This window comes from Anarrhichthys ocellatus, unplaced genomic scaffold (assembly GCF_004355925.1).
Source record: "Anarrhichthys ocellatus isolate YVR2014 unplaced genomic scaffold, GSC_Weel_1.0 scaffold10, whole genome shotgun sequence".
Classification (NCBI taxonomy): Eukaryota; Metazoa; Chordata; class Actinopteri; order Perciformes; family Anarhichadidae; genus Anarrhichthys; species Anarrhichthys ocellatus.
The window spans coordinates 2,519,143-2,530,957 of record NW_022280040.1 but is presented as its reverse complement, the minus strand read 5'-3'; the positions used below and the strand labels follow the sequence as shown (position 1 = coordinate 2,530,957).

Below are 11,815 nucleotides of genomic sequence, written 5' to 3'. Positions count from 1 at the left end.
ACATACATATACACACACACACACACACACATATATACATATACATATATACACACACACACACAGCGGTAAGCCCATATTTTTGTAAAAACCAGCGAGTGCTGCCAGCCAGGAAATGACTGAAATCTCTGTTTTGCTGTGGCAGCATATCGGGGAAGATTCATGGTCCTGTGGACCTAAAGTGATATTGTTTTGACTCTGAGGAATTCACACCGTTGTGATGTTTCACAGATAATTTACTCATCACTGGCAGTGACGAGAGAGCAAAAAAGGTGTTTTTTTTTATCCATACAAGTGGACATGACATGACTTGTTATAAGCCCGATGTGTGTTTTGCTTCTTGTCTTTGTACCGACTGTCGTGACATGGGGGGGGGAAAAAACACACTATATTTGCTACGAACTGTACAAGATGTTGCATCAGTATGAGGTCAGCAGTACCATCCGTTTTACCTCTGTAAGATGCTTTCTCTTGTTTCAAACAACGACCACACTTGAGCATCAAGATGGAGAACCATTAAGTATCTCCAGAGTCTGTTCTGAAGTCTGCAAAACTGCATATTTTTGCTACGCACTCTCAAGAAAGAAATTGGAAAAACAGACCGGGCATGCAAAGAAAAGAGCTGCGAGTGAGTGGAAACACTGAATACAAGGTCAGGCCGGGACATGACACAACCATGCCGGGAGGACAGTGGGATAAATGTAACGCAGAGTGAAAAAAAACAACACAAATGTCACTAAAAAAATAAAATGTACACCTGAATTATTATCATCAGTGCCAGTCTTACCCGCAGACATAGAAGTAACCGTTCTGTTTGAGCAGGATGTCGGTGATGTGTTGGCTGTTACGTAGCAGGTTGTGTTGCACGTATCTGGGTCGTGCTGCTGAGGTTGTGGCCTCCTCCTCCTCCTCATCTCTGGAGAAACACACCTTGAGATGGCTCAGTGTACCGCTGGACACAAAGCCCTCCAGCTCCTCTCTGGAACAAGCAGAAGGATTGCAGAGACATTTCCAAACAGTTTAAGGTCATTGTCAATTCAATTTCGTACAGCCTGTTCCTAATTTGTGGACATTTTGTAAAAAGTCTTTTCAAAAAGGTAGAGTCATAAGAGCCACGATTCAAGGTGAGAGAGCAAAATGACAGACCTGACCATGATGTTATGGGGAAAGAAATAGATGCAGATTTATTTTATTGCAACCTTGAAATAAATGTATAAATTCTGGCCTAAAAATGCCATGTATTCAACACGTTTAGTTCACACTGACTTATTTATCCTTTCACATTAAAACACTCTCTAAGATATTTAGCAATAGCTTCAACCACATCACAACACATACTCTATAGAACTCCCAGAACATTTCCTAAGAACCAAAAAAAGAGTGTTCTGTTTTATCGAGCTTGATAAAACAGAACACTGATGGGCGAAAGGTCTGAACACAACTGTGCAAAACAGACAATTTATCTTGTTTAACGAGAGGATTTAAGCAAGGTCGAGTAACTGTTATAAGCATCTTTTTTCTTCTTTTTTTTCTTTACAATCAATCCTCCCAGTCTTGCAGTTGGGTGTAACCTTGCTCCCTATCGGTGGTTTCCTTGCCAACTTCTCCTTCTTCCGCCTCAGTGTTTTTACAGGGCCTGGGGTGCTATTGGTAGGGAAGGAAGGAGGAAAGGTGGTGAGGGAGTACGGTTTTACTGGGGCTCAGTGCATCTGGTTTAAAGTTAAGCAGTCGGAATGAGCAGAAAAACACACAGACACGGACGCACACACACTCGTAACAAGCCGCGGCTCTGAGAACATGGGTGAAGGTCTCCGCCTCGGGTGTCTGTTTTGCAGCAACCCCGAGACTAAAATAAGGCATTTTTCCTGTAACACACAGACACTGCGGTGTAAATACTAAAAGGAACTTCTATGTGAAACATCCAGAATTGTTGCGTTTGCTAGGATGCTTACTGTCTAACCTTTGATTCGAGATGGAGTCATTAAAAGAAATGTAATTGTTTATGTATGTATGTATGTATGTATGTATGTGTGTGTGTGCGTGCTTATTATGGTTTTTATTTCCTTCCTGATGGAAACCCACAGCTGACCTTTCAGCTAAACTAATTGATGGGGTGGTATCAGAGCAGTTTTACAAATAAATGAGCACTGTATCGGTACGACACCCGGTGATATTGGTGCATCCCTAATTCAGATTTTTCATGTCAACTTGATATTGTCATTTGTAATTGAAATACTTGCATTTGTCTCGTCTGTCATGAAAACAAAAAACTATAAATCATTAAAAAAGAAAGAAGAAAAGAAATTTCATTGTTTTGACCAAAATGCGTGACTAAAAAATCTGTTTGAACAAGAGCGCAACAACATGAGTCACAAGGAGAAGGATGGCAGAGTCTTGTTTTTTTTGACATTTTAATTTTGATAATCATAGATTGATAATATTGTGAGCCGAAACTGGAGAATGACAAAGGACAGCTGATTTGTTAGAAGAACAAAACCGTTGGGTGTTTCTGAGAACCAAAACGAGCCATACTCCTTGGTGCGTTAACACACGCACACGCACACGCACGCACACCAGCCTGTGGCAGCAACACTGTTTTTCAATGCCAAGATTGTGTCACATTTGTCATACTGCGTGAGTAGCTGGGCACAAAGGCTCCTGTACAACACTCAAACCTGTGCGGTCAGTCGACCACCAGGCTCTCAAGGTACTTGCCAGGAAGCCAAACACCTCTCACCGCTGTTACTGCCAAAGAGATCATGATGTACTGAGCTGGGAAAATCTTCTCACAGTTAAGGTTGTCTAGAAGATTCTGCACGGCTGGGCTCCTCCCCCGCTTAGTGCTTTTATAAAGCAGAAACAATCAATCGAATGGATTTAAAATCATGGTTAAAAAAAACAATTAGTTGATTTGGTGGCAAAGGAGTTTCCACACTGGGGATTAATATACCTTTCTAAACTCACAACCTGAAGCGTGCTTGAGTATTTCACGTGTCTTACGTTCAAATGTTTGATGTGACAAGCAGGCAGATTGGCATCAACCTCTCACAGGGATGTTAAGTGCTGCGGCTGATTGAGGCGCATCGCAAGCCCCGTTCTTTTTTTGCTGAAAATTCGGAACACTATCAAGAACGTTGGTCACATCCTGTCTCGACATTTTGTAATATTGAAAAGCCTAAAAAGCCATATTTGCTGTACTCACTACTTATGACTTATGTTGAACATTTCTTTCAAAGAAAATAAAAGAAGCTACAAACTATGCTAAGCAGGGCTCTCCATTCCCAGGCAATCCCAGACATCAAATTGCATTTACTTTTAGTGAAATCCAGCAGAGATGAATGCAGGCAGTTAATTCAGCTGCAGGTATGATGTTCTTATTCTGCTAACCTATTTAAATTTAAATTTAAACTCTTCACGGGTGGCTCATAAAACGAAGACTAATCGCTTTGGTCAACACTGTAGGCTCGTTCGTCGGAGAAGCCCACACTGTGAGCACACCAGCGCCTGGCACCTGGCTGTGAGCTGGTATAATACTAAAGGGGGAACAAACAACATCCCCTGTGATCTATTCTTGTGTGATTAGGGATGCTAATCCATTCAAACTATTTAATCCGGAAAAAGAACTCGCTCACCGCACCGGCATCGAGTCCGTGAGTGCCGCTGGTTCTAGCAGCAGCCGATTCATTAGCGTGCAGTCGAGAGAAAGCGAAGCCAGAAAAAACCGAAATGATCAGAGCAATGATGTACTCACAGGTTGATGTCAGTGTACAATCATTTAATTAAACAAGAAGGCAATCAAAGAATAACATTAGTACAATTTAATTGGATTCAATGTTTTTTTTCATAATGACACAATTGCAAACAGCAACTTTTACGCATGCAGGAAAATTAGCATTCATTTGGAGTCAGCTGATAAATGTAAGTCCAATATTCACTCTCCTTTTAGCTCTATTTGATCCCCACCAGCCCATGGGGTAAAGTCTGCAGCACCTTAGCGGCTAACTGATCCGCTATGTTCATCAGCTAGCTTTTCTGTCTGCTGCACTTAGAAACCATGCCGATGAGAGCACAGCGCGAACCAAAACAGTAAAGTCGTGGGCCGTAAAAACCAAAAGCATTAGCCCGAAGGATGCTAACATGCTCAACAGAGCAGAGGGGGAACTTGAGAGGTGGGTAATAATACTTCACTGTGGGTTCAACACTAGTGATCCCTTTGGCTTTCACAATACACGCTTTAAGGATTCATGACAGATTTGTTAACTTCTGAGCTTCACAAATCCAGATATTCTATCAACTTGGAATTGGATTTATAAAAGAAATGCCCATCAGAACCCAACCATACTAAACAGTCACGTAACCTCTGTGCAACTACCTATATTGAGTCACAATCGAGGTACACGTCAAGGCAACAAGACCCTTTGACTCATAGGTGAAGATCATGTGGCCTTGACTAATGGAGCTCTGTATGTCCGTCGTCTTTACATTTTATAATCAGGCCTGTGGCAATTACTACATAATCTGACCTCGATCATTTTGCAGAATTGTTGGCTTTCGCAATCAAGGGAATTTAATGTTAATATTACAAATGCAGCAACAAATAGGAAGTGAATCAGGTCCGTATACATCCGCTGAGTAAATAAAGCGTCTACCTGAGCACAAGGTTCCAGTGTCAGGAAAGAAACATGGAAAAAGAGAGCTTGGCATAAAATTGTGGCATAAAATTAACAGACATAGGTCATTAAGTCGGACGTCGCAATTAATCGTCAAGATTTATTTATCGTGACAGCCCTTTTCATAATACATCCTTCTGCTGAGTGTCCACAATGTTCATGTGTGGAAGAAAAGCCTACATTTATGAATACAGGTTCATTCAATATGTTTCAATATGTAATATTTAGTGGCAGGAAGGTGAAGGATGTGGGTATGGAGTACAGTACATCTGACGAAGGGTTAAACAAGGTATGTATAGAATATGTCAATAAATGAGTACGAAGTGGAAAAAGAAACAGCTTACCTGAAAAGGTAGTCTCTGTCTCTGTGGCGACAACCAAAGAACAGCCAGGTCTCGCCAAATACGGCCTCAGGGTTCTCCTTCCTCTCCTGCTCTCTGAAAGTCAAACAACGGATGTTAGCGGTCAATCAATACCAACAGCGGACCAGAGCAGATGGAGGAGAGGGAGAGGTTAAAGAAGAGTAGTGACACCATTAAGCACTGTCTGCAATGACAGCACACTCGAGTGCCAAAATTGCCTAATGCACGAAAACGTGCTGCAGCGAGGACATTATATGTATTATTAAATTGCACCCAAACAGAAGGATAGATCCCATCACTATAAACAGCAACTGGAAATTAATGTGTTGGTGTGTGTGTGTCTAACTTTGCTCGAGTGCAAAAGAACTGCTCCGGCAAAAGTAATTCCTCTTGTGGTTTGGGAGTTTGGCGAAGCTCCCAGAATCCTTTGCCAGGCGATGGCAACACAGCGGCACAAAGTGACTCTGAAGATGCCGGTATCTGTGCCGCACACCTGCTGCAAAAGGTGACAGCTCTCTCCCAGATAACCATTGACCCCCAACCCTTCATGATGCCATCAGTCAGGTGACTGGTTTTATCCGTTACCCCCGTCTGGAGGGAGGGAGGGGCGGGGGAGAGAGGGCGATGAGGGAAGAGAGACGGGTGTTGAGGTGACCGACCACAACGTGGGGGCTGAGGAATACCACAGGGAGGCATTGAGACTGGGCCCTTTGTGCTGCGCTGCTGCACTCCGAGGATAAGGTGCTGCCTCCCCTGAACACCACCCTTTGCTATTCACCAGCAGACTGAATAATGCTTTGTGTTTTCCAGCAGTTACAGAATTAAAACGGCAGCCAACTCCTATGCGTGGTGGAGCTAGATGGTGCATAAAAAGAAGAGTTAACACACTACTTTATTGCCGAAACGATTAACCGATCAGTTTGAGAAACAGAAAGAATTAAATATCCCCTCCAGATGTTTTAACATATAAAATGACTTGTGTCTGATATGGTTTTGTAACACAAGACTTCTCCTGCGTCACTAAAACTCCATCCCTCCATCTTTAAAAGGTAAGTACAGAGAGACTTTCCCCCTTCAGCAAAAGTGTGGAGTGAAACTGAAGTTGAATTAATGCGTTTCAATTGGGAGCGATGACCAAACAAGTTTCCGTTCACACTAGTGTATCTTCAAGATACACTAGTGTATCTTGAAGATACAGTGGCCAAACAAACTGGGATGAGGGAGAGCCGGAAACAGCTGGAGGAGGTTAATAGGCAGGTAAAGGAAACACAGCACACTTGGATGAAACTGGAGAAAGCGGGCAAAAAAACGAGAGCGGTGGAGAACAATTGTGGATGACCTGTGCTCCACTAGGTCATCCACATAACATTATTTCATTTTCCCTGTTGTCTGACATGTAATATACTAAAGGATTAATATACTTATTATCTATATTGTTATAATGATCAGATTAGTATAGAGCTGCAACCAACCACTGATTTCAGAGCTTTAGTGAAGAAAGAAAAAAGAAAAAGTCTGATTGTAAATACCAAAAGCTTCATCCTCATTAATTAGATGACAAGTTGACCAGCTAATAAAAACGCCGTTTGTTTGAACTTTCCGTCTGCGGCCCGGTAGCAGAGCTGTCTGGCTGACTTGATCCAAATGCTCAGATCCCATCCATTAGCATCCTGGACGAGACTCTTTCTGATCTGCGAACAGCCTCGAGTAGACTCATTTTAGTGGGCTCGTCTCGCTCCCCTCCTCTCTCTCTCTCTCTCTCTCTCGCCTGCCCTGGAGGGATCAATACCAATATGAAAAACCTGGATTCCATTCTGAGTAGACCACACCGGCGCCTTTCTCTGAATACAAATCACATCACATCCCCACACTATAAACAGCCTGCAATGCAATCCCAGGGGGGAGGCAGAATCCACAGAGCACTCCATTTGGGGTCGAAATCAGAGGTGGTTGCCTTTCAGTGCCATTCAAATGATCAGCAGGAGGGGGGGGGGGGGTGGGGTGAAGAATTGGTAAACATCCCAATTATCTCATATCTTTCATCCAACTTGCAGCGTTGTGCGAGAGGTGCTGAGTAGCTTTTTAGGCATAAAAATACAACTAGAACAAAAACAAAAGCCCGAATACAACAACAGCTTGAGGCTTAATCACTGAAATTACATTGCAGAATTACAGCCGCATACATTCCACGTGCTGAATTCAAAGTGTTGTCATAATACAGGACAATGCCGAGTAGCAAGATGCCGTAGCCTAATTGGAATCAGCTGTCTGGTTAGACTGATAAATAGAAACTCAACGTTTGTTCGTGTAAACTTTAATAAAAGTTGTCAAACTGACGCCGCCAAGTATGCCTGCTGGCAATCCTAAATATTAAACTGTGCAAACTGATTTTTTTTCCAAAAGAAAAGCTTGTTAAGAGCTGTTAAGGAGATTAAGGCTAACCACTCAGTTAAAATACAGTATTTGTTTAACTGTCACTGCTCCCAGCTAAACAGAGAAACACTGAAAATCACGTTCACCATGAAATCCTTCCACAGCGATCAATAACGGACTTCTGGGGGGGGGTGGGGGGGGGGGGGGGGGGGGGTGGGAGGACGCGGGGGGGGGGGGGGGGGGGGGGGGGGGGGCGTATTAAAATCACCCGGTACCACCAAGCGAGCCTCTGACCTTTAGAGATGCGTCTTCTACTTCATACAAGTTCATAGAAAATGAGTACGGCATCGATTAACAGTAGGGTGGAAGGAGGCGGTAGGAAGATCAAAGTGCCCTCGTGTTGTTTTGTTGCTTTTCGGGGCCTTGAGGCAGATACAGCGTCCCGTTGACAAACCGGTGATTGTTATCTCCCATCACAGCGCAGCGGCAGCCACCGAGGCTTTGTTTGGAATCTCAAGTTAGATTGTGTTCAACGCTGCCCACCATGACAGGTTTTTTTTTTTTTTTAATCCTCCAGCAAAATACGCAGCTAGCAGGGGAGAGGATGAGAGACACAGAGAGGGAGAAATGACCGAGGACGCTGTCGAGCTGCTTCACACGAGTTTGTATTCCAACAGAAAACTCTTGAAAAGGAAAAATATATTTAAAATTTAATAGAAATAAAATCCAACATTGAAATCTGCATTGATGCATTTGACAAGAGGTTGAAATTGTAAATGTAATCAGCGTCTGAGTGTTTAGCTTGCACGAACAAACAGGTCTGTACAAATGTGTGCTTTGATATCTTAGATTTGTTTGGGCACCACAGTGAGGATCAAAGTAAGACTGATGTGTTCATAGTACTGCCTTACACCCAGAGTACTGTCCCTCTGGCTCAACCTTGATCATCAAGAAGAGAAGTCTGTCTGCAAGTGGTGTGACAGTCGGTCCAAAAAAAATTTAAAAAAGTGTGCCATCTTCAGTGCTCCTGCATCCCAAAAGGCACAAACACCTCTCAACCCACATGACCGCTCGTCCTCCCCCGGAATCCGCCGCCGTGTTATCTCTCAGAGCAATCACCCTCTGACGCCGGCCGCAAAAACAGAGCAGACGTCCGGGGCCTTTAGAGACAATTGGAGTTGACTGGGGCATAACCTCATTTATACCAAGCCACCCAAGAGTTAGACGTGTCAATCTGACTCAGAAAGGCTTACTCCGCTTTCTAAAAACGCCGTGGACGCTGTGGGCTCGGTTGGTTCAACACGCGGGCATCAGCTTCGGTCATATTAAACCCTTCTGACAGGTCATCATCATGCAATTTTGATTTAGCCATCAATTCAGAAAATTAAACAAAATGTCACGTTTTCTCCCAACTGATAGAATGGAAAGGATTTACACCGCCGGCAACGGTTTAACAAGCCGGAGAGACATACTGCGCACACACTCGGCTAACAGTCAATATCCTCGCTCCAACTCATCAGCAATTACAAGCAATGATTTACTCCAACAACGTGGCCACCACCTACTGGGCTTTTTATTTCCAAATCAATAATGCTCCATCTGATGCCTTGACTCCTGGCTCTTCATTAGAGCCCGTGTCATAAACTTGTGCATCTGAGAGGGCTTAATTTATTCCTGTTGAGACGAGTGAAGCATCGGAAATATTCCCCGACGTGATCGCGGCCCTGGCTGCTAGATTTATGGCATGCATTATGAGATGTGGACGGGCTTGGACTTGTTTTTGGGCTTTGAGTAGAGTCTCATTTGTCTCTGCAGATTACACAAAAACATGCATAGATGATATGCACTTAAGATCATTTGAACATTGATGGAGACATTTGCAAAACGGGAAACCTCAACACCCACTAAGTCTCTCTTACTTGATAAAAATGTCACGTATTGTGATAAAAGCTCATATCTTAGTGTGTTGTGACATTTGCCATACCTTTGCTGGAGGAAGCCAATGAAGGGGGCAACTCCCGTCCCCGGTCCGACCATGATGAAGGGCGCCGACAGGTCGGAGGGAGGCCGAAAGGAGCAGTTGGGTCTCAAACTCACATGGATCTACAGTCAAGAGGTCATTAGCAAGCATTTAAAATAATGAGAGTAATTACAACAAAGCTGAGAAGCCACTGTGGGCCGACCAATCTATTAATTGATCTACTTAATATTCTAAGACATACTAATAGGGAAAACTCATGGGTTCCATAGAGTCTGTGGTAGAAAGGATTTACTTGCTTTTAATTATGTTTTTTTTAATCAACCACATGCACAACGGGCCTAAAGCTCATTATTTTTTTAATCACACATTAAAAGTGAATTTCCAGAGCTGCCTAAAACATATAGTAGAAACAGGTTAACTCCCGAATGCCTCGAATTCAGCAGTTTCATGGAGACACCGCACAGTTTTCCTGATATTCTGCTTCACACTCGCCTTCTACTTTACTCAACAACCTCTTGAGCTGTAATATTTGAGGGAGAATAGGCAGTCTGGCTCTCTTGGCATCTATGTTTTAACAAAACTCGAGACAAAGACAAAGACGGGATATCATAATAAGGGATTTGGTTGCAACTAGTACAGCACCTGAACACTTGTTCTCATAAATAAGAGCACTTTTATATATCAGCCAAGACCAAGAGTTCACAGATTTGCACAATCCAGTTTCAGCTCTCCAATTTCCAGTGTACTCGTTACCTTTGGCAGAGCAGGGCTGTTGGAGGATTCCTCCTTCTCAGGTGAAACCAGGACAGGGTTGATGAGGTCAAACAGCCAACCGGTACACAAGCCTCGCCTCCCCGCAAGCCGCCCAGAGCATGCTGGGAACTCTACCACATTGAAGACAAAATGCAGCTTTCCTGGGTACCTAAGACAGGAGCTAGAGAGATGGAAGTTTTAGATGGAGGACGACAGCGACAGAAGGAAACAATAGGGTGTCTGTGTGTGTGTGCGAGGCATACAGACAGTGGCAAGCAGGGAGATACGCAGAGATGAAGTGAACAATGGAGTGAAACACAAAAAGAAGCAGAGGCAGACCAGAAAGGTAGAGGCACCACGAGGGAGGATAAATTCTCAAGAACAGACAACAATGCTCCGAGTAATTATTCACAGACCACCTTCAGAAAAACATCATTAAAGGAGCTGATCAAAGTCACAAGGATACACTGACAATGGATGTGACAATTACAAATGTGGACATGTCATTAAAATGTGCTAAATCATGATCTATGAAATATTTTTTTCTCTCTGATGTAGCGCCACAGCACTGTCAGATGAGCTCAAGTACCCCTTCATCAAGAAATAATAGTCATGTTCTCTTCAATGGAGTTTTAAACTTAATGGTATTAAACACTGTGTTGTATAAAAGTGGATATTGTTACAATATCTTTTTTTATACAATTGAATTGTCAATGTTTTGGTTGGTTTGGTCAAGATTGCATTTGTACAATAGAGAGCAAGAGAGCGAGAGAGAGAGACTGCTTTATCCTAGACTAAAAAAATACTGCTTGGGATTTTTTTGTATTAAAAATAACTTCCTGTCTGTCTTGCTTCAATAACACGGCCCCTCCCTCCTCTCCGTTCCAGTCCTAACTGCCGGCTGAAGAACTCTCACACTCTCTCATCCTTCACTCTCCAGCTCCTGTGGGCCACTGGAGACCTCTATTGACCGCAGCATCAATAATGCAGGACTCTAATGTCTCTCCGCCATCCGATAAACTACAGCCACCATCTTTCCTGCCCGTTCCCCTGTCTCTTTGCACAGACGTACAGACACACACACACACACACGAGCAGCTACGTGAGGGACTAATGAGAGGAGCAGAGAAGTTCTGACAGAATGTTGCTGTTCCACATGAACTTTGAAGGAAGCCTAATGGGTACTCGCTTAACAGGAGGAGCAAATCAATGACTGGCTCAGCCTAAAGGCCACACTATATTTACAGTGCATTCATATCTCCCCCCCACACACACACAGATTTAAACAAAAGCAAACATAACATGGACTAGAATGTTTACAGTCTGACAACAGGAATCCATAACGGACTTTAGAGAGATATTTGCAAAACACATAATGCCACTCTTTTTCAAATTCAGGAAGCTTCCATTTGATGTTATAATAAACTCAAAGCTCAGTCCACCACTGTGAAGGAGTTGCAAAACAGACGGTCTCCAGTGGACAGCAATGCATTTCCTTGCTGCCAATAGTGCGAGATCAATATGTGTTATATCACGTAAACTTGACTGTCTTGTGTATTAGTTATAAACAAAGTGAGGTTAGAGGCTTACCAGACCAGAATATATGCATAAAACTAACACCACCGACATAAAAACAGCATTTCACCATTATTCGTATGCATCTTCTTTTTGTGTTT

The 11,815-nt window shown here is 43.2% G+C and overlaps 1 protein-coding gene across 3 annotated transcripts in view; it reads right to left on the bottom strand.

Annotated features, from left to right (window-relative positions):
- mtrr (5-methyltetrahydrofolate-homocysteine methyltransferase reductase) overlaps positions 1–11,815 on the bottom strand; it is a 35,914-nt gene that overhangs the window by 11,739 nt on the left and 12,360 nt on the right. For all 3 annotated transcript variants that reach the window (XM_031850003.1, XM_031850002.1, XM_031850001.1), the window contains 4 exons: positions 10,140–10,320; positions 9,390–9,508; positions 5,015–5,107; positions 788–979 (listed from right to left, as the gene is read on the bottom strand). In XM_031850003.1, the coding sequence (XP_031705863.1) occupies positions 788–979; positions 5,015–5,107; positions 9,390–9,508; positions 10,140–10,320 (585 nt within the window). The remainder of the gene's footprint in view (positions 1–787; positions 980–5,014; positions 5,108–9,389; positions 9,509–10,139; positions 10,321–11,815) is intronic.